The 23,807-nt window shown below is 45.4% G+C and overlaps 1 protein-coding gene across 2 annotated transcripts; it reads right to left on the bottom strand.

Annotated features, from left to right (window-relative positions):
• Positions 1 to 863: 863 nt before the first annotated feature.
• Positions 864 to 19,064, bottom strand: setd5 (SET domain containing 5). 2 transcript variants are annotated; one of them, XM_079999980.1, is made up of 24 exons: positions 18,884 to 19,064; positions 16,407 to 16,509; positions 15,706 to 16,010; positions 13,847 to 13,905; positions 13,468 to 13,655; positions 13,059 to 13,097; positions 12,676 to 12,960; positions 12,408 to 12,556; positions 11,624 to 11,741; positions 11,421 to 11,530; positions 10,561 to 10,825; positions 10,294 to 10,377; positions 9,918 to 10,079; positions 9,448 to 9,828; positions 9,095 to 9,355; positions 8,833 to 8,950; positions 8,245 to 8,474; positions 8,102 to 8,158; positions 7,498 to 7,983; positions 6,371 to 6,463; positions 4,749 to 5,008; positions 4,020 to 4,144; positions 3,777 to 3,865; positions 864 to 3,493 (listed from the first exon to the last, which is right to left on the bottom strand). In XM_079999980.1, exons 1-24 carry the CDS (start codon positions 18,952 to 18,954, stop codon positions 3,029 to 3,031), a joined length of 4,503 nt encoding a protein of 1,500 aa, XP_079856106.1. In that variant the 5' UTR covers positions 18,955 to 19,064; the 3' UTR covers positions 864 to 3,028. The 2 variants fall into 2 exon arrangements, with proteins under 2 accessions (XP_079856106.1, XP_079856107.1); XM_079999981.1 differs by having other exon boundaries at positions 15,706 to 15,980.
• Positions 19,065 to 23,807: the final 4,743 nt, after the last annotated feature.

Here is a 23,807-nt window from a genome sequence, read left to right as displayed (position 1 = left end):
TCCCATTGCACTCTAAACACGGTGACTGATATACACGGTGACTGATAGGTCTTGTCTTGACTTGTCTCGGTTGTTGGAGTGATACTCACCTGGCAGAGGTGACCCTGACACGATGATCAGGAAGGACATCAATGCACTCCACTGTGCTCCACGGTGCTCAGCCCTGCGGATTTCACAAATGTGGCACGAGAGACTTTAAAGAAAGTAGCTATTGCCATTTAAACAAACAAACAAACAAACAAACAAACAAATAGTCTTCGAAGCGGCCTTAAAAATCACATTTTAAGATCTGTTCTGCAACCAGCCAGCAGAAGACGACAGCCAGCCTTTAATTCATACATTTCTTCCACTTTCTGAGGCGAGTCCCCCTGAGCCCGGGACCTAATTTCAGAGTGAGGCTCTGATTCCAGCCTAAGAAATGCAGGGAATGGGGTCAAGGCGGAAGAGGCTGCGGTGACCACCAGCTTCGGGACACACGTTATGTTCCCAGATGTTGAAATAACATTAAATCAATTTGAGGTGCAGTTTTAATTCTAAATCACCTCTTTATGTTATTTGACCATTTTAGACCGAAGTCGATGGTAAACATTTCGGTTTTGAATTCAACTCTGGGACTCGAAGGGTAATCCACCCAACACAGACAATCTTACGGATTTGCACTTTACAGATTTGTATACATTTTGAGCATTAATTATTTGTTGGTGTAGCTTTTAATTGATAAATCACAACAACTAGTTAGTCAGATCACAGAGGCTTTGGATAATCACACTTGCAGTTCAACGCTTCCCTCTAGTGGACCCAAGTAGTTGCAATTGTGGGGGATGCTGCAATGAACTACAGTCAAGGAGTTTGGAGGCCAACAAAGGTATTCATTCAATTCTCTTTAAGGTGACGTTTCGAGACAGAATCCGGGTCGATGGATGTTTTCGGAGCTTCGACCTGAGCTCAGAGCACTCGAGCGACATTAAAATGACACATTAGAACAGGAAGGTTTTTTCATTTTTTCCCAAAATACATTAACCATCAAGATTCTTTTTTATTATCAAAATGCATTACATCTCTTTTTCTTCTTAAATCTTTCTGGGTGTGTGTGGGGGGAGGGGGGGGTAGAAATAAAATAAAATATTTAAAAACTAAGCCAAAAAAACCCCAACAAAAACATAATGCAGTGCCTGTATTAGTTTTTGTATTTTATTATTTTTTTAAATTGGTGGAACCCCAGAGAGCGAGGGTGGGGGGTAGGGCGGGGTGAGCAGCTCCAAGCCAGGGAACCCGTGAGCAAACCAACCCTGTGGATTAACCATGCGCTTTAAAAAAGAAATTCAGTGTACTAGACGTGTCATGTTTTTTTTTTTGTGTTTCCTTCCACAACACATTTCTTTCTATACAAAAGCACACGTACAGGCGTCGTTTTCAGTCCGTATTCCTTTTAGATGTTTTTTTTTTTTTTAGGTAAGGTGCTGGTTATTTTATATCATAATTATCTTGTTGCTTCCTTTCAAAGTCTTCGGTCCTAAAAAACCCCAAAACATTCATGTTAATATTTGAATACCCGTCTGTTTGATGCATTAGGCTTGGAACGCTGGGGGCGGGGCAACCAGTCTTTGACTCTTCCATGAGGGTCCCAGTGTTTGTGTGTGTGTGTGTGTGTGTGGTGGGGGGGTGTCATGGCACGTCTTTATTCAAATATAGATTTTGTCCCCAGGTAGTAGGTGTGAATGAAAAAAAACAAACAAACAAAAAAAAGCCTTACAGATTACAGCATTGATGTGGTGAAGCAGCTCTTGAGTGGTGTGTGTGCGTGTGTGTGTGCATATATATATGAAATAAAGCAGATTCAAAATGACGTGATGACAAAGATGAATGTTTGTTGGGAACATAACTGTATTCTGGGATTTATGAAGGGGGGGTGAGGGAGATGACAAACAAGTCGCAGCACCGTGTTTCAGAAAAAAACTGCGTGTGGCGTGAGAACGTACAGTGTGAATGGAGCGCAGGGGAACGGTCGAAAGAGGGCGTAGAGAAAAACAAAAAACAAAATAACAAACAAACAAAAAAAAAAAAAACAACTAGAAAAGGAAACAATTCTTTTTTAACGGAAATGACGTGGCAAAGATGAGCGGTCGTGAACGGAATCAAAAGGCCTTGGTTCTCTGGGATGTCGCACAAACGATCGGTACATAGTAAGGAATGATGACGTAGTTCTGGAAGCTTCTCTCTCCCTCCACCTCTCGCATCAGCGTTTTGGGGTTTGTTGTTTTTTCTCCTCCAAGATGTAGTTTTATCAAACATGCCCCCCGCCCCCCAAGTTAACCGCCTGACTGCAGCGCGGAAGGCAGCAGAGCACGCCCAAATCAAAAGAAGAAGAGAAGGAAAGATGGGAAAGAAAGACAGAATGTAATACAATCTAATTTAAACAGGACAGAATCTCTGCTGCAAGCGCCACACTTCTGACCTCCGTTGCCGAGGCGACGGGTTGGGTTGCTTCTTAGAACTTTGTACATGGAGTTTGCAGAGATTTTATTTTGCAAAGTTTTAACGTTTCCATGGTCCCGACACGTCAGAGAACACCGGGGGGGGGGGGGGGGGAGGGGGCACAATTTGAAGTTACATGTGATTTCTTATTTGAAAGTTTTGTTTTTCCAATTTTCTTCTTCCACCGATTCCTTAATGAAGTCCACAGTCCGTGAATAGCTCTGTGGAGAACGCAGTATTCTGTTTTATTTGTCTGAAAACAATGAGGAAAATGACAGAAAATAAGGAGGAGGGGTGGGGGCAAAAGGAGGAATATCCATACAGGAAGTCCTTGCTCCTCTTAGATCTGTACAGTTCTTCTCCCCGAACTCCCTGAGCACCATTTCACTGCAGCTTGAGGGGGTCACGGGGCAGGGGGTACGCAGCATAGCACGCACACACACACACACACACACACACACACACACACACACACACACACACACACACACACACACACACACACACACACACACACACACACACACACACACACACACACACACACACACACCTAAAAGCTTCCTGACTGTGTCCGTACTCCTGATCCCTGGAGAGGAGGGTGCTGGAACTGTGCAAGGGGCACCCCGCGCTGCTGGTAGTGTGGAGGGGGTCCCGAAGGCGACAGTAGCCTGGAGCCCGCCTGCCCCGCGGGGGTGCTCATTTTCAGGCCCTGCTGCTGACTAAGTCTGGGGACCTGGGAGTCTGATTTGGCCTGGCTGTGGGCCCTGGACCCCGGGAGGGGGGAGCTGTTCAGCAGGCTGGCCTTTAGATGGGGGCTGACATAGCTGTGGCCTCTGTCCACGCCATCACACTGCTGGTGGAGGGAGCCCCCCGGGGGCCGGGGATCCGAGCAGGAGGTGTTCTGGGGGGGGTAGGGCGAGGGGGGGTGGGAGTAGAAGCTCTGTCCTGGGGGGCTGTAGGAGCCGCTCTGCTGGAGGAAGGAGGGGCTGTCCGTCTGCCGCTGGCTCTCCGACACCTGGGATCAGAACAAGGAGTTTACACCTAGTGTGTCACTTCAATACCCAGAAGCAGTGAAACCGAATGCACAGTTGCATCGTATCCGAACCCTAGAATCATCCAGGATCAAATAAAGTGAAAAAAAAAAATCGATTAAACACACAGCATCTTCTCGTCATAGTAACTGGAAATGTCATCTGCATCGGTGCAGTGCAGCTGTGTAAGAATGTCTGGGCTCTCACAGTGAACTGAATGGGTGTTAACTCACTCGTCCCGTCTCTTCTTGGTGAACACCAACGTACCTGCTGGGAGAACACGGAGGGGCTGTATCTGTGTGGGCTCTTCATGGGAGGAGCCACCGACCCCGCTGGTGTCTCGTATCGATCTGTGTCTGCAAGGCGCCATGGGGAGAGTTAGATACCACACACACACACACACACACACACACACACACACACACACACACACACACACACACACACACACACACACACACACACACACACACACACACACACACACACACACACACGTCGGTGCCATACCGGCTTCCTTGTCTCCTGGGCCATCGCTCCTCTTCAGAATGCGGTCCATCTTGATGCTCCCCCTCAGGACTCGCTCCAGCACACCCTGGCCCTCTCGAAGACGCTCCACACTGGTGGGAACCATCCTGGAGAAGACACACAGAACATGAATTGACAAAAAGGTCAACACACAAGTAATTACTCTTCAAACTTAAATCCTTGTACAGGAGAAGGAGGAACATGTGTCATATGCTCTTCAGTTTGTTGAAAGACAACTTTTTAAGTGAGGAAGATGTTTGTACTTTAAAGTAGTACATGACCTTTTATTCAGTATTTCTAATATTCAGAAATATCATTTGTATTAAAAAGTACTGTATGCTACAGGAATGTGCATCAAAGTCAAGGAAGGTAGAATGGGTAAAAATATCTATTTTAATAGTCGGCTAGTTGGCGGTGGGTCTAAGGACTTAGGGACTGTAATACAAAAAATTCATGTTTAACAAACCTTTTTGGCCTGTGGGAATTTTTTTTTTTTTAAAACAAAGCCACATTTTTAGAAGATAAGCATTAGTGGCACATTTTGACTTGAGATTTATGTGATTCGATTAGAAGCGATTAGAGACAATGAAACCTTCACATCTAAATAACAGAATGAGCTACCATAAATGAAAGCTTTGGTTTGATCAAATAAAGCAGTCAATTATGACAAGTGTCAAGAGTAAACACTTAGACAGGTGTCGGCAGTCTCACCAGTGGCTGCCGGTCTCATGTGCCCTGGACTGGGGTGCCAGAGTCTGGTGGTCCAGGGGGCTGACTTCCTCTATCTGGGGGATGGAGGAGGAGGAGGCATGGGCTGGGGAGGAGAAGGAGCTGTGGGGGGAGGCTGGGGGCTGCAGCTGGTGGTGGTGGAGGGAATCCTGGCCGAAGTGGGTTCCCAGCTGGCTGCTGGCACAGTGCTCTGAATCCCGTCCGCCACCCTGCTTCCTCTTACGGTACTCCAGCAGAGAGACCTGTACGGATGAAGGGAGGACATGCCGCTCGGTCAACCACTGGGTGCTTTTTTGGACTGACACCGAGCCACGTCACAGGACGGACACACACGGATACACACGCACACACGCCAGTGTTGCATCGCACCACCTGTTATTTTTCACTGAGAACTGAAATTGAGGGATGGTCCAAGCACATGCACCACATCAACCACCATCCAGACTCACCTGGGATTAGCTTGCACCTGCTTTAAGACCTGTTTCTCCACAACTCCAGGAGAAAATCGTGAGCGATGGACCTACCAGATGCAACCTCGAGCGGATATGTACTCACAGCAGCTCCAACCTTACGTAGTCTCTGTGTGCCTCACTAAGAACAAACCTTTTTCTTTGACCGGAAATCAGGCTTTTTTTTTTCCTCTTCCTTTTAAATGAATCACACTGTGATGCAACCGCTCAGGGGAAAAAAACAACAAAAAAAAAAACCACAACCAATCATCCACAGAATGCTTGATTACACAAAATTTGGCATTGGCATACAAAGACACTACATAAATGAGAATGAGAACGCTCGTCCCCGCATGTGTCAGAGACGCGATGGAAATGTTCGTGCATGTCATCATATACATATATGATGGCAATGGGTGAGCGGGATGGTTGTCAGGGGCCAGTGAATCACGTGACACATGACGGGTTGACAGCTGTTACCAGGAAATGTCAAAGTCTTCAAAATGAAAGACTGGCACAGTTCCTACAATACTCCCTCGCTGTATGCTTTGATAATATTAATAAATGAACCATTAATATATTGAGGTTCAGCGCAAAGAACTTAGAACGGACCTTAATCAGACTTATCAACAGTGCACACCATTCCAGTGTTTGACAGTTTGTTGCTGTCAAACACTCATCATATGTCAGATAAACACAAGATATCAGTGCCCGAGTGTCATTTTCCCCACGGTGGAATGTGGCAAAACAATTTTTTTTTTTTTTAAGTTGAAATGAGCTGAAAAGATAGACCCAGAGCAGCAGGTAACACAGGGTTAAGAGCCATGGTTGGGGTGGAGCAACGACAACAATTAAAAAAAAAAATGAACCTATGCATAGATGAACCTAAACGAAGACTAAACAAAAACTACTATTGACCGAAATTAAATAAAATCGATAAGTTGATCGAAATCTGTCTACGCAACTACAGGGTACAGTAATACTCGAATCGGAGGGACATTTAGGGGTGGAGGAGGGAAGGCAGGGTTGGAGGAGCGTGTGGTGGGTGTTGTATGCAGATGCAAAAAAATATAAATAAAAGAATAAAAATTAACCCCAACAACAATATTGACATGCACACTTCTAGAGATGTAGTCGTGTAGGGGAAATATTCACCATATTTTGTACTGGCTTGTATTGACTTCTGACAGCTATAGCCTGGTAATCTGGCTTCCCTGTCAGCAGACTAATGGTTTGCTGGTTGGCCCTCTGCCTTGGAAGAAAAGTGGAAGAGAGACTTGCAAAAAGAAGGTTTCAAGGTTCACTCAGGAATGAGGAGGAGGAGGAGGAGGGAGAGTGAAGAAGAGGGTGTGAGGAGAGAGGGAAGGAAGGGGGTGCAGGAGGAAGGGTCAAAGCTACAGAGTCCAAATCATTTCAGATACGCACAAGCGCAACAAAGAAAAGTATGGTGACATACATTTCTCTCTTTCCCCCACCAACTGATAAAAAAGGACAAACTGCAGGATTTTACAGAAGCAGGCAGAAAGACACTACAAGCACGAGAGAGAGCTTGGGGCTTCCTGTGGCTAGGGATTCTTATTGTTTCTAAATTACTACTATTCACAGCTATGTAATAGTAAGAGGTGTTTGCAAAATAATTAGGCTGGCTATTGAAATTCAATACTTTCCACGTCACAACCAAATTGAATCAACAGTATAGAATATCAAAACTTTCTGTGGCATTCAATGCTGAATTTTCCGATATCCAAGCACATCACCTCTTCAGTGTCAGTGAGCAAAAACGAAGGGTATGAAGAGTTGCAGAGCCGTTTTCGAAATCAAATGTTATAATATATTTTGAGGAATAACTCAATATCGATAATTTGCGGGTGACTATTGATGCTTTCATGCAAAATATTTGAGAAACAATCACTGGCACTGTGGATATTATGAGCAAACAGGTAGAGGAGTTGATTAGAACAGCTAGAACAGTCTATGAAGTTCAGAAATGTGCATTACTGTAATGCAGCCTTAAGGACAAAAGTTAACGATATCAAATTAACCAAAAATCTCAGACAATGTCTAGTTCTTATATCACAACATCGATATTATTTGTCATTTAACTCAGGATTTCCAGTCTAAAAAGGGACCATTGGTATCAAAAAGTCAAGTAAGGCTTAGGAACCAATATCAAAGTGTGAAAATACGCTGACCATGTCCAGCCCGATATATAATCAATGGAAATCATGATTCAACAGAGACCTTCTGTATAGACAAATATAACGAGACGCTGGAGAACTTGCCTTCTTCTTTTGTGGTGGGTTGCCGATGTGAGGGGGCGTACCACTGTCCGGGTAGCCTCCGCCGTAATGAGAGTCTCCAAAGGGTGACATGGAGCCCTGGGCCACCTCCCCGAGGAGGCCCTGCCCCCCCAAGGTGCCGTAGAAGGACTCAGCTGGGGAGAAGCTGCCCTCCGACTGGGCAAGGAGTCTGTCGACGGTCGCCGGGTTCCCCAGGTTGGCGTTGAGGGGGGAGCAGGTGTATATGAGGTTGAACTCTGTCCTAAAGGCCTGCTCCCGGCTGGGGGGAGGATGGGTGGCAAGGTCCAGTGGGGGGCAGGCCACCGACGCGAGGCAGCCAGTGCCCGCGGAGGTCAGGCCCTGCGCTTCGTGGCCAGCTGACAGGGAGAAGTCGTCTGAGGATGCGGGCAGAGGGCTCTCCAAGCTGGAGGGGAGGGAGAGGTCCGAAAACTGGGTGCGGGGGCCATCGAAGTCCGTCCGCACGCACGGCTGAGGGGTGCACAGAGCTCACGGATATTAGCAAAACAGCTAAACACCAAATCAAATTTCCAAACATCAATACAGCGCAGGAATATTTCCCTCCAATGAGGGACGCTAATGTGCTCACCTCAGGAGAGATTGACTCCAGCTGGTGGACGGGGGAGGCTTCAGGAGACGATATGTTCTGGAGGGAGACAGCAAGAAGAGCTCTTAGAGACGGGGGGGGGGGGGGGGCTCACCAAGCGATAAGAAGGTGGAGCTGCAGCGTACCTCAAACTGCAGTGGCGTGTTGCAGCGGCTGGTGGGCAGTGAGGGCATGGGGGAGTACGCCAGGCCGTTGTGTAGCAGGGAGCCGCAGTGAAGACCCAGCAGGGGGTGCAGGGGGTCCTCTGGCAACGGGGGGGTGATTGGTGATAGCGGGCGTAGCAGGTGCTCTGGGGGCGCCCGGGCCGTCTCCTCCGCATACTTTGACCGGCGCTTCTTGAAGGGGGCGATGAGTTCTGCGACAGAGGACAGGCTCTTTTAGTTTATCATTAGCAGGATCAGAAAAACGGAAAATGGAGAGAAAAGATAAAACAATCCGCGGCGCAGATTTGGACAGGAAATTTCTTCGAATCAAATGAAGAATAAGACTTAATACTGTCAATAAAAACCAAGCATAATCTGAGGTTAACTTTATTAATGTGACCGCATCAACGTAAAAAGACAACAGTTGGAGAAATTATAGTGCAAATCTTGTCAAATGTAAATGCTAATCTAAAACAAATAGTCAACATGTAATTTCACAAACGACTAGCCAACTATTTTGGTAAGGCTGTGATGAATGATGTGATCTATAACAAGGGTGAGGTTGTATACCATTAGCCAGGAGATTGGGAGTGGATCTGCTGCTAGTGCTTTGGTGGGAGGAGGTGGACTCTGTGCCGTCCTCAAGGCTGGCTGAGCAGCTCTCATCCTCTGCCTGTTTGATCCACCTCTGTCGAGCCACAAAGAAAGCAACCGGAAGGTCAAACAGTACATTCACTCGGAGACACCCACACACAGACCAGTTCTGCCTATGACATTGTTCCCTGTATGAGTGTCTTTTGTTGACCCATAAAGCCTTTCTTTGCCGACTCACCTTCTTGTAGCAGCCGTAGGTGCCGTCCATCTGCAGGGGGCGGGGCCGGCGCCTCTCTGGGTTGAATGGCGAGCCGAAGCGGACGTAGTGTTTGGGGGCGGTGCAGATGTAGGAGGAGTGGGACAGGCCGGGCAGCATGTTGAGGGTGGTGGCCAGCACCGTGGGGTCACTGCTGATTCGGAGGGGCCGTTCCACGGGGACCTCCTGTTGGAACTTCTCTCCACCCGGAACCTTGTCGTTCAGCCATTCCGTCACAAGGTACTGGGGGAGGACGTGGGGGCACAGGTGAGTCATAGTTGTTTAAGAAGGATTTTCACACAACACCAACAAAACCTTTCATGTGTTCTGTTCACCTTTTTAGTCTTGGGGTAGCGCACATTACTTCTGTTCAGGCACGTGGGGCCCTCGGCGTCCAGGATGTGTCCGGCCCCCAGGCAACCCTCCCCCAAGCTCAGCTCGGCGTTTAACTGACCATGGGGCCCCTCCTCATCCAGGGCAGCCGCGGCAGCTGCAGCGGCAGCTGCAGCCGCGGCCGCTGCAGCTGCGGCCTGCTGGGCGAGAGCCTGTCGCTGGCGGCGGGCGCGCTGCGACGAGCTGGAGCGGTAGCGGGAGATACGGCTCTTAGGCCGCGGCTTGCTGGAGCGGGCGGGTGGGGGCTTTGGGGCGGCGGCTGCAGTGGCAAGTCCAGCAGTGGACGACAACGGGGCCTTTTCTGCCTCCATGGACGGGGGCTCCTGCAGTGGGACGCAAGGCTTCACAACATCAGTTTCAGAGCTGACGCAAGACGCAAAAACAAGACTTGAAACCGCAAAGCTCCGCTCACCGCGGTGTAGGTGGTGCGTCGGGTGCTGACACCCACCCCCGTGTTGCTGGGTGTAGCAGTGTTTCCCCCAGAGGAGTTCCCAGCCCCGTTTTCTGACTCCATGCCATCCTTCGGTTCGTCACCTCCCCCTGGTCTCCTCCGCTTTTCCAAGCTGTCAAACGGCTACACAAGCAAACATTCAGACCAGGACAGTTTAGAGATACCGTTTATTCTCCCAACAAAATTGTGGTGGAGTTTGGGGGGCAGGGCCTCTGGGCAATCAACGTTTGCCAATGTTGCCAGTTTCCTCAAAGTACAAGAACTCGCATTGGTGTACTTTGGTGTGGAGCTTTAAAGGTCTAAGTGCGTGAGGTTTTGGATTTGCGAAGCAGCCTACTCTTTTGGTAGAGATGACCACGCCGTTCTCGTCCACCTCTCCATCTTCTGCCTCCTCCAGTTTCACTTCATCGAGGAGTCCCTCCTTCAGTGCACAGACACAAATGGGGTAGAGTGTTAGGAAACCACTAACTCAACAACAGGTGCAGCCAAGAAACTATAGGTTCACATGCACCTCAGCAGATATACAAAGATAGAAAAACTATCCAATAGTGGATATTAAAACATTGCCACCAACATTGATATAGAAGTATTCACACACACACACCTCAACGTCACTAGCTCCGTGCAGTTCTCTGGCCTCAGTGGGCGGCTCCAGGGGTTGGCTGCTATCGTCAGAGGCCCCCCCTGTGGTGTGGCACTCCTCCAGCTCTCTCCTGCGGGCTTTCCGCCGCCGGGTCTCCGCCCCCACCTGCGACGGAGGAGCGGGCAGAGAGGGTGGGCACAGCAGGCTCTCCCTGGGGCTGGAGTTGTGCTTCTGCACTGGGCAGTTCTGGTTGCCCTTGTGGCAGGCACAGTCCACTTTGTAGTTGCTGGTGGTCAGCAGGGAGGAGAGAGATAGTGTTACACAGGAGAAAAGGCCAGAGTGGTCACCTTTTTGATAAGGGTACAAATAGAGTTAATTTTCCTCAAACTAAGGAAACATGTTTGCAATGTTGGGTAAAAAAAAGTCAACCGTTATTCTTGTAGTGACCCCAAACCGTCAAAATCTATAATCTTCAGTGAATATAATGGATTAGAAGCCTCTACTTCAGAACTTGGAAAAGGTACTGGCAGATTCAAGAGGTTTATTCGTCACATACATACTTTGATACATATGCAGTGAAATGTCAATGCAATGCACCCGGTGATTACACACAATATGTTCTAGACTGAACACAATAGCTACCTACCTACTTGACTAACTGATTCCTAAAACATAATGTAGTAAGTCGAATACTATAGAATAAAATAAAATATATAAAATAAAAATGAAATACGTTAAAAAACTGAAAAAAATGCTAAAATGTGTGAAGTCGACCGGAGCGTCGCCCCTTGCATTGCCGTCGCCCCTATCGCCATGGCAGTGGTGCATTCCTACAAACTGATGGGTAAATTATCAATTCACCAGGAGCAAATCTTACTGACCAGCTATTGAACTCGTAGTCAAATCCAATGGTGACCTCAGTGTCCTTGGTGATTTCACTGACAGCATAGATACAAAGGTGGATCATGCCGTCTGTGATCATGTGCCGGACCTGCAGGAGAAGACGGTTATCCAGTTATCTCAGTTCTCTGCCTCAAGAGAAAGCTATGGGACAGATCTCCTCTGTAACCGTTGAAAGTCTCACCTCGGCATTGGGAGCGCAGGACCTCCTGATGAAGCGAGCGTCATTTCCGAAGGTCCGTGCATCTACACACATCTCCACCTCGTTGAACTTGGAGTAGAACAGCACAAAGGGGTAGGGTCTGGAAAAACAAAAGTACATTAAAGACAAAGCCCCAGCGCAATACCAGTCTAAATGCTAATTGTATAACCATTTAATGGTATAGTAATAATGGTGTAGTATAAGAGAATATTGGTGTCTGCAATTCCAGGAGCCACATCAAACAAATCTAAAAGCAAATCTATTTGATTTTCTGCAGGATCTGGTTTGGGTTGGATACAAAGGGTCATGATTCAATTAAATATCGATTTCACCCAATATTGAGCCTAAGCTCATTATGATGAAATTCGATATATTGATTTTATACATAATGACAATTGCTACCTACGTTTCAATACAAAATCTGACGAGCATTTCAAGAATATTTAACAGAACAAATTCAGTACAATAAATTAAATTAATTTGTGATTATGGTAGTATTTTATTAAGTGGTACTAATTGGAAAATATTGCATAACTTTCAAACAAAATAAAGATTGTAAATCGATTCAGAAATTGACACAATAGAATTTAATTGTGTCTAAACATTTTTTTTTTTAACCCAGCCATAATTATTTACATAAAGAAGCATTTTAGACATCTGCTATAGAGAAAAATATTTATCTTCTATCGTCTAAACTCCAAATTTAAAGACAACGGTTTAGGATTGAGCCATGGTATCGAGAAAGCATCACACAAAGATAACTTACTTTTTGAAAAATTGCCCGTTGACCTCAAACTGCTGCTTCAGCATCACCTTGCCACGGTATTCTATGATGAGCGTGTCAGGCTCCAGGTTCTTGGCTGCTCGCAAAATCTTCCGGTGCTTCTGCACCCGTGTTACCCGTCCGAGCTGAAGCTGAAGGTAAATGCAATGCATGTATAGATTAAAAAACAGCCGTGTGCATCGGGAGTCTTCGCAACCCCGATATCTACGAAGGCAAAGTATGTCTCTTTTTTTGGTTTGCATCCGCTCACTTGCATCTGGGAACCCAGCACTGTGTTGTTGCAGGCCAGCTCGGTGCGGTTGATGGAGTCCATGGTGTCAGCGGAGGTGGCGAGCTGTGTGGCCGAAGTGCCCCCGCTGCTCTCCGTTTTGGCAACGCCGGCGGTGGCGGCACGATGCAGCTGGAGCAGCGTTTGGACGTCTGCACTGTACTGGTTGGCCAAGGCCTCCTCATACTGGTCCGTCCACTGGCGGATCCTGGTCTCCCAGCCCTCCGCTGTGTTCTCGTCCAGCACGTTGGCCTCTGTGGTGGAGTTCTGGCCAGCGAGGTTGGGGGGGGGGGGTCTGGATTAGTCTTACCAAGTTCATCTTAAGTGCTCATAAAACAAGGACCACGAGTTTAGTGGAATCTTACCTTCATCCTCATGGACTTTCTAGAACCCTCTCTGAAGGCCTGGAGGAAAAAATGAGCAAACGTTACTTTTCCAGGGCCATTTATATGTAAAAGGACTTTCTTCCCTATCCCCTACTCTGGTGAACTTCTCATTGGATTTGCTTTGATAAGGTCTAGCCTTTTCTTTTGCTGTTGTAAACAGAATTTAAGAATGTGGGAATTCAAGTAGAATAACAAGTGGTAAACCAAAATCTGTTTTCCCACACATAACATTTTTCTGTTGTTGTTATATATCAATCCAGTCAAATCGCATTTAAGTGACATTTCTAAAACGCTACCAAATTAAAACAATTGTTTATTTAATACATTTCAACAGTGTTGTGTTAAAAGACAACAAAACTGGTTGTCCAGACGACAATGATTTGCCCACCTTGACCTTCTTGACTTTGGGCGTGCCACGGGCCTTCTCTGTGCTCTTCTTCCTCTTTTTAGGTTTGTTCCTCTTGATGCGGTTCACGGTGAGTGTGATGCTGGTGGGTGTGTGCTGCGTGGCTGTGTATGAGACTGTGGAGGGGGACACTTCTTCATCGCCGCTCTCTGTGGCGCTGCTCTCCCCGGCTGTGGAGGAAGAGGAAAGCGGAAAGAGAAACAAAACAGAAAATAAACAAAAACATGAATTAAACCGGTAATCCTTTTTGGACTTTTGGAAGACTGAAAACCAAAAGGCCAGGAAAAAGTCTTTGGACTGCTGTTGTGAAGTCACGTGGCGAACATATATATGAATAACAACAGCATTATGCATAACTGACCAGAGACATTTTCTGGCTTCCTGTGTTGGCCCTCTGCTGCTTTCCTCCTGTCTAGTCCCCTGTGATGAAGAGATGAGAAGAGCAGCACGTCAAGAGACGAAGGCGCAATTTCCAGTCTTCTCTAAACTCCTTCAGAAATATTTCACACCATATACTGCAGTGCATTTTAGGCAAGGAGGTCCTTGTCGTCATTTAACTAGAACAGGGCCCCAAAATGGGTTGAGGAACATAAACAAAAAATGAAAACGGAGATGTAGCACAATTGACTGATAACCTATATTTCAATATTAAAAAAGTGATACCATCCAGAAAGCCTGTTTTTCAGATTTGGTTTAAGTGGACTGAGTACATTAAACCCATAAGGTCAGATTTTTATTGAACTGTTTAAAGAATGTGAAAGCTCCCGAGTTGTATTGTAAACAGTTGGTTTTACCCACCCAAAACAAAAATTGGAAAAGAATAGATACAAAATGATTGACGTTGATTGTTCTCTGCTGCTGTATTTGATTGTACACTTGAGTACATCGTTGTCAGTGCAATGTCACTGATTCTAAAATAATGTGATATTTATGGCTTTCCAAATAAAAACAAAATAAAAATAAATAAACTAAAAAAAGAAAGAAAGTGATACCAAGAAAGGATAAACAATATTTATTTCTTATATTTGACAGTTGGCCTTGTTTTAGGTAAACATGACTAGTAAACCAATACATCGAGATAATTCTCATTTTCTAAACAGGAATACTGTGCTTATGTATTTTTTTTAAGGGTGCTACGATCAATCGGCCACCGTTACGACTATCTCCCTCTGTGTTTTTCTTTTTTAATAATAACTTTAAATTAATTGAATATATACAGAAAACGAGGGGGATAAATTAATACAGTGGTACCTCGACTTACGACTAATCCAAGATACGAGTAGCGATAGTTGCAAAAATTTGTATCAACTTGCGACCGACTGCTCCAAGATACGACCGTGGAAATTTGCAGTTGGCGTGTCGGCAGCCAGTCGGCAGCCAGTCAGCAGTCAGTCAGCGGGCGACCTACATTGTGTGTGCACCTAGTTTGTGGCTTTATATTTTTTTTTATTCATGTTTGTGCTGTGTATTATTTTCACCCTTCATGATTTCATAATTTATATGGGAAAAATTGCTTCGACCTACGACTGTTTTAACATACGACCATTCTTATAGAACAAATTACAGTCGTAAGTCGAGGTACCACTGTACCGCCCAAGAGCGTATAATGAATGTGGTATTTTGGTAGATACCGTACTGTGATATTTCATACCATTACATCCCTACATGGACTGCGGTACGCTTCACGGAGGCTGCCATGTTTACAGTAGCTCAGAAGGGACAAACGAAACATTGGCTCTAGTGAGGGCCACTTTTTTCGCAGGCACCATCTCTTCCACAGAAGGCCGCCATGTTGGGGAGGGGTATTCAGTTGGTTACACTCAGCGCTAGATGCCACTAAATACTACACACTGCACCTTCACGCTCTAAGCTACTATTTTTAAGTTGTGTCTATAAGAGAGAGAGAGGAATATGTTGCACATGTTGCCTGCCAATAAATAAACAGTTGTCAATCGATGATACTTCCTCATCTCTTAATTGTAATACTTAATATATAGTGTTATTAAGAATGGTTAAATACATAAAGCTACACTATAGAAGGCTTCAAATAGACCCCTTGATCGTGATCGGCCGTGATCGATACTGCTTCCAACGATCCGTGATCGGCCCCAAGAATCCCGATCAGAGCACCCTTAATATTTTTTGAACATACAGAAAGTGGTTGACAAGGGGGCAAAGATGAAAATAAAAAGCCAAATCAACACGGCCACCCAAAGTTACCTGCAGCCATCACACTTGATGAGCAGGCCGTCCTGCGTCAGGCTGCATTGGCACCAGCCTGCAATGGCCCCGTCCTCTTCCTCCTCCTCCTCTTCCTCCTCCTCCTCCTCAGAGGAGCTGTCGGAGTCCACAGAGTGGTCTTCGGGGGCACTGGGGCGGCGGGGGTAGCGCGAGCCACGGCCCACCACGCCGTTGAGCTCCATACGGGGGATGATGGTTTGGGAGAGCGGGGAGGCGGGTGGGGTGGGGGGAGGGGGCGCGCCATAGTTGTGATCCTGACAACACACAACGGAAGACTGTTGCATCTTCAAACAACGGGTGTTCAGGCAAAAAGAAAAATAAAAATAAAAAAAGAAGGCAGGAAGGAAGGAAGGGGAAAAAAAGGAGGGGGGGCGGAAAATGGAGACGAATGAAAATGAAGGCAAAAAAGTAAGGTACGTGAAACAGTGCAGTTGTTAATAACGAGAGCAGCGTCATGGATGCAGAAGGCATGGGACACATTTTTTAATGCACACTTAACATTGCTTGACCATTAATTTTTACTTTCTGTGGTTTTCATTCTCAGTGTGAAACTTATTTGGCATTCAATTTCTAATTGTGGAGGTTCGAGCACAATATTACCATATATTTTAGCAGTTCATTTACAACTGTGGTACACATCTTGTTTCTGTTTTTTAGGTTTAAAAGAGATGTGAACTCACAGCATACGGTAGTCCCCGATACCCATGGCTCTGTGCGCTCCCACAGCTATCGCTGTTGTAGCTTTTCTCATTCACGGCAGGGCTCGCTTCCACTGACTCAGGGCTGACAAAAACAAAAAAACAAAACAAAAAACATCATAGTAAACCTTGCCCAGATGGTCACTAGATGGCGCCAGGGCCCAAAACTTGAGAACCAGACAGCAAATCAGGAAATGAAACGTTGGCCACCATTATGTTACGCAACCCGCTGCTGCCCTTTTACAGAGATTTGGCAGGCAGGAAAAGGAAAACAACTCTTTACCTTTAACACACAGAAACAGGAGGCTATGTTGTTTTTTTTTTAAATTATTATTAAATACCTTTTTCCTTTTTCCACTGTGTTAAAATTTTTAATTCCCTCTGACGGTGGCTTGGAAAATTACAAAAAGGGGGCCTTGAATGTGTGTTGTGGAGGAGGGGGGGGGCGCTGTCGGGAAGCTTGTTCAGGCCAATTGCATTCCACAGAGCCTCAGTCATGTAACCAGACTTACCAGTGTAGTAGCAGCGCCTGGTCCTACTTAGGCTGTCTGCAGCCATTTCCTCAGACACTGCTCAGTGCACTTAGGTGCTGATGTGGAGCTCTGATAAGGTCTACAGCCCAGATGCACAGGGTTTGAGGAAGAAGGGTTTCATGTTTAAGTGACCACTACATTCTGAAGGCTAACGTCTGTCCAACCATTTTGCCCCTCATCTCCCTTCAGTACGTATAGACAATGTGTTCGCGGTCACGTCTGTGGCGTTTTCTTTCCATCTCTGCCATAGAGATGGTCGGGCCATTAAGGGGCGTTGAAAACTGGGGTCAATGAGAATAACCCTTTAGGCAGAAATTAGAACAGCATCATTATATAACCGTTTTTCTTTTCTGTCATTTTGCCATTCCATTTTTTTGTTCTTAGCATGGAACTGGTTTGGGATGTAGAGATAGGAACACTGGTTATCGGATCCGATACTGTGCTGCTGTGATAACTGCACCAGATACCAAGGTGAACTAATGTAGCTGCATGTTATGTGATATTTAGACAATTACCGAAAATAATACACAATGGGTCTTTAAAATCAGCAATCTCAGCAATATAGCAAATAACCTAATCTGTATTGGCACGTAAGAATGTGCACTCAGTACTTATTATTAACCTTCTCCATAGCAAGAACCCTCAATGTCCCTGTGTCTGAAATGCCAGTCTGAGTATATTTTTATTGTTCGATGGGTTTATGCTGCATTCACATGGAACACAGTAGATGGGAAACAGCAAACTGGAATTCATGTTAGTGGATGGCAGCATGATGGCAGAGAAGACCGGCAATGGTACATGGCATTTGCCGTGTAAAGTAAAAAATTTTAATTTTTTTGCCATCCTCCGCGACTGAATTACTGCTGGATGTTGCATAGGTGAGGAGCCAACTCTACTGCGCATGTCTGCTACGGCTGCCGGAGTTTTGAATTAGGACACTGTAGATGCAGTTTTCTCTAGAATGTCGCACTTAAATGGCTTAAATAAAAAAAAGTGGATTGATATAAAAGTAGTTTATTCTATGTATTAATTGCATGGAGACTGTTGGTGCTTGAAGCCGATGGAGGATTTTGACATGGTGGTTGTATGGTTGGTCTGGTGATAAATTTGCGGCTCCAGGTTATTACTTAGATAATAATATAACTAAATACAAAAAATTAATAATAAAAGAAGGCTTCTATTGCCAGTGGAAACCAGGTGATCAGGCATTGACCACGCAGTTAACAGATCATTGATCACTACCAGGAAACAGATCTCTATATAGCCATAAATATATCCATAATGCTAAATAATCCATTGTCAAATCTGCTTGGAGATTAATATGATGCTTTATAGCAGGCTTGTGTAAGGTTAACAAACTATAAATTACAATACATTTGGGGGATTTTAACATTCATTTAAGTTTCAAATGAAATATTAATAGTAAGTTGTATTTTATAGCTACATGCATTATTAAAACTCTTATATATGATAAGACACAAAATAATTTAGTTTAAAATAATCTATTGGCATCTTTCTTCATCACCATAGCAACATATTACTCGTACTCATACCTCCCCATGCCGTTCACAAAGCGCAATAGTTTGCCATCTCCCATGTTCCATGTGAATGCAGCATTTGTCTGACTTATATCTACCATACCTGTCTATACTATAGCTACAGAGATGACAGTAAAACTATGATCAAAAGAGTCATAATTGTACATTCTCTAATTGTGCCAACGTTCTGTTAATGAAAAAATGTTTTAGCCATTAATCATTTTGCTAGGAATTCCCTGAAATATCACCACTGGGCGTCCACAGACCCCACATGAGAACCACTGTTCTAATAAAAATGGTGTGTGCGTGCACACCGAGCACTAATGGCAATCTGTGGTAGCACCTGTAACCTGAAAGGCCATCAGCAGCACCCAGAGTTCGTACTCACTCTGATCCAGCAGCCATATCGGAGTAAGACGTTTCAGGTGTGGTGACTCCCAGTGCGATTACTATGCTCATGACGTCCAGCACAGCGATACGTGGGGAGTCGGGGTGGGGGATGGGGAGGGAGGAGGGGAGAGACGGGATAAGGGAAGGAAGGAGGAGAGGAAAAGATGAGGGGGAGGGGGAGGGAGGGAGGGGGAGGGGGAGGGGGAGGGAGGGGGTCACAGGGCCCCAACTATGGCGACGGTCCACTCCGGAGGTGGGCAGCCGCTGAGCCGCAACCCACGGCTCACGGACATGGGGAGGACCTGGGGAAAAGAGTGTGAGACGGTTAGCTTTACACACCTCAAACACACAGTTAAACTGGCAGCATGACTCAGCACTAATGTGGCAAAATGAATGCTGCACTCATCATGCTTTCATAACTGATTTTCAATAAATTTGGTTTGATGCTCATGCAGAGTGTGTCAGAGGAAGGTAACATTTAAAGCCGATGGGCAACCATGAATAGAATTGTGTGTGTGTCTTTCTTTTAAACTGGAAGTACAAACTTGCCATAAGAGTCTGGCCTGAAAGCATTGTTACATGATGGGACAACAACAATAATTTAAACAAAAGGCTCAATTGTAGTATATAAACAAAACAAACACCATTGAAAACCAAGCAAATCCCAATCCTAATACAACACCTACTGTAAATATTGCTGAGTCATCCAGACTGAGAAAACCGTCGATGAAGAGAAATATCTGCCTCATCTAAGATAATAACCAAGTATGGACAGAGTGCAGTAAGTGTGTTTATTATTGTTACAGGAGCATCCGATATTTAAGGAGTAAGGGGGCTTTCATAGAGCAGAAAAACAACCAGCGGCTGCATGGAGCCATTCATCAGGATGTGCGACCGGAGACGGCCAGCAGAGGGCTAACTCCCTCCCAGACAGCTCAGAGGGGTGAGTCATCCAGCATGAGGCTAGGACTTTCCTCATGTGATCCACACTGCTGGAACACTGACCCACACTCCCGCTCTCTGGCTCTTTAGCTCTCTGGCTCCTTCGCGCAGGCAAACGCATAAGCTTGCAGGCAGTAATGTGGTTGAAAAAAATAAAATAAAAATAGTCCATTCACACGCTCAGAGAGGAGAGGATTTGGCTTCCATCAAGGTCACGATTTGGCCAAACGCAGTTCAAAATATAATTGCCAGAGGGCCACAGATTCGGTGGCAGCAGTGCTGGCTCACAGCAACAAGGTCCTGGGTTCGGTTCCCGACTGGGGCGCTGTTGGTGCTGGGCTCTGGTGGGTAATCTTCCGATTAGGGGCCTTTCTGTGTGGAGTTGCATGTTCTCCCTGTGTTCACATGGGTCTCCTCCAACATAAAAAAATTTCAAACACGCAGAACACTTTCCTGTCCTCTTCCCTGACCACAACATGGATCCACCACCTGGAATTGGTCCCCGGGCGCTGACGTAGTAGAGGCTGCCCACTGCTCCTGGCTGCCCCTGGAGTACGGACGGCTGGGATGGGAGAAATGCAGAGGCACTCCCTGCGTGTGTTTGTGGTCATCACCACTCCCTGCATGCGTGTGTTGAGTGCAGCGCATCTGTGAGACTAGTAATAAAATTATTCTTCTTGATTCTTATATGAAAAGAAAAAAAAGGCCCTATAATAACACGTCAGTTGCTTTCTGCAACAAGACAATTGGCGGGTTGGTTAAGATGAACCGTCCAAAGAGTAGCAGAATGTGTGACATTTACGTAGCCATCCCCTGGCTACGGTTTTCTGCTGCTCTCTTTCCAGTACCAAGGCAACCACACCAGGACTGGGGACTTCAAATAACGTCAAGGTCGGTTCACCTGACAGAAGAGAGATTGTCACCCCAGAATGGCTGAACTGGGGGGAGAAACAAGAGACAAACAGAAATGTTTTCAGTTTGTCTCTTGGGACAGTGGCTAGCTCCCAAATAGCCACCCTGACACTTAAAAAGAAAATCATTTTGAAAATGGATTAAATTTACGACTAATATTTATATGATTTTGTGCAGTGACCCAACTTAAACATATTCCTCTTCGAAATGTCTTATTCATAATAATTTCATTAATAGAAAGGGAATCTAATAAAGGGTTAGGAAACAGTAAAGGTTACACAAAGAGTTAACTACGGTAAGGACTATTCAGTCATGGCAACAATGAACACCTCTGTGCCCCCCCCCAATCCAAAAAGAAAAAGTTTCTCAAGAGAACCGCATGGCGATTGAGCCGTCCTGCGGATGATCTAGGCCTCACCAAAATAGCCGCCTCGATCCCCCCTAACCCACAAAAGGGAGTCACTCTTTGGGCGGCTTCCAAAAGAGCCAGACGGTGAACTAGGGAGGTAAATTCCATAGGAAGAGAGAAAAGCCTCTCTTTCAGCTCCCCCACCCTCGTATGCCTCTACTTCCTTGTTCACTTCTCTGGCTCTGAATTAGAGGCTCAAATTACCAGCTGGCGCAACAAAGTCTTTTCACTTCCACTAGAACAGAGGCCATTTTGGAGAAGGGTCCAAAAAGGAAGGAGACACACACACACACACACACACACACACACACACACACACACACACACACACACACACACACACACACACACACACACACACACACACACACACACGACTTCTTGGATGCCAGGTAACGCTAACTAAAAGCATTAAACCAAATGTTCACACATATATGCCTCTTAGAGGGTATACATTTTTAGACCTTGCTCCCCTTCCACTTTCGTTTCCAAAACTCTGCTCCAAGACGTGTTATTTACTGACAAGCAATAAGTTATTCCATATCGATTTAATATTTAAATGCATCCCCGGAGCGATACAGTGTATAATTGTTGTCATAGGAAGAGGTGAACAAAACAATGCACAGCCCGGGAGCATGCACAAAAACACACACAGCCACCTCAACCTATCTTGGTAAGGTTGTCTTCTGAGCGCAAGACAAAAATAGGTAACGGCACAAACCTGGACAGACACACACACCTTCTGCTAAGGCTCCCTTGAGCACTTAAGCCAACCCCCACACAATATAATTCAGTTGAAAGAACAGGTGAAATTGAAGAACATAAGAGCCTGCTCTTTCAACATAGCCTCGAGGACAGTTGTGTCTGTTATTTCCACTGGGAAACCCCCTTAAGTAAGGGAGAGTTGACTGACAAAAGGGGAGCGGGCCTAAAACGGCTTGCAACTGAGCAACTTCTCAGACAGAGACACAGTTACACTGCTGGATATTAAAACATAGAGCTAAACAAAGATGGTACCTCCTGCCGGCTATGATAAAAAAATAAAAATAAAAAAAAATGCATCGAACATTAGCAGGCACACATACAAATTAGACAAATTATATCATGCCCTATACATTCCCCATAAAGCAAAGTGGATACCTGTCATTATTTTCTGCCTGTATATACATTTCCATATGCAAAATGGTATTTAGGTTGTACGGTATTGCAATATGTACATTGTGAACATTCTGAGCTGGAACTAGATGACGCATGTGTGCTACGACTCCAGCCCCCTCAGTTGGCCCCCGCACACATGCTCGCTGGGCGAGGAGTCTATCTGCCGTTGCTTGGCTCTGCCTGAGTTGTGCTGCTCTCAAGGAGCTTCCAGCAGGAGGAAATTGGAAGATGAAGCAGGAGCAGAAATCAATGAGGCCTGGCTTCAGCGCAATCGGGAAACGGGTGTTTCGCATAAACCCAAACACATTCACAGTGTCACGATCACACAATCTTAGACACACACAGACAAAAAGAATGATGTCAGACTTTTTAATTGGCCTATGCTGTTCCTTCGCTTTTCATTTGCATTGTAAATTTGAACATGAATCCTAACATAATGCGTGTTGCTCAATTAGCATGAAACAAACAAGTTGGCCTAAAAAAAGAGTGAGAGGACCAAAGAAGGACATGGACAGGTTGGAATAATACTGGAATAAAGACATTTCAGAGTTTGTGGTTGACTTGTTTTCTTTTCCATTGTGAAAACAATAACACGATAGACAGCCATATGTTCTGGGCAGAGAATCTCTAAAAAAATAGTCCAAGTATGGGTCTCAAAACACAATTTCACCATCTGAAATAGATATTTTGTGAATACAGGTGAATAAAATACATATCAAACTTCAAGTCAGCAGTCTGGCTGTAACGGGGTGGTATACTGTTTTAAGTTATACCGCGGTATCAAGCAACTGCGTTTCTGAACTGTAAGCCTTTCCCTGTAATATTGTGCAACTGCTTTACACCAATTTTTACGAACCGTTATTTGCGCACATGGGAGCCAGTTTAAAGAAACATGGAGGAACAGGGATGGATTAACATTTGTCCATCTGCTACATGGCCATGGCAACACAATGTGGGGTGACTTAAAGTTTACATCTGTATGTGTATATGTATGTATATGTATACCGTGAAATACCGTATACTATACGTATTACTGTATTTTTTGTAGCTACTGTACTGTGAAATTTCATATGGTTACATCCCTAGTCAGCAGTATAGTTGAGGTTGATCACAGTGTGTGCAGGCTTGCAAATCGAAACTGGAACATTTGGCACAACTTCGCTGTCGCCCACCCCTAGTGAATGGTTAATGTTGTTATGTAAACCCAGACAGGCTTTTTTTTTTAAATTATACACTCATCTTCCTCTGCTATTGGCCAAATTACCCCCCCCATCCCGCCAACTAGCCTGGAGTGTCACCAAACAAACCAAGTTGCATCAAACATACTGCACATTAGGTCAGAGGAGTTTGTTTTTGCTAAACAGTAGGCCTTAGCAGTCAGTCATTTCTAGTTCAACAACAGCCAGGAATGGAGCTCTTGCACGCCTGGGATGAAATGACACTGCTTAAGACAGTACGATGCTGGGAGCGACCTAGCTATATATCACTACCACACGACACA

The sequence above is a fragment of the Zeus faber genome, assembly GCF_960531495.2.
Source record: "Zeus faber genome assembly, chromosome: 5".
NCBI lineage: Eukaryota > Metazoa > Chordata > Actinopteri > Zeiformes > Zeidae > Zeus > Zeus faber.
The sequence above is the reverse complement of the archived record's forward strand: the minus strand, read 5'-3'. Positions and strand labels throughout refer to the sequence as shown.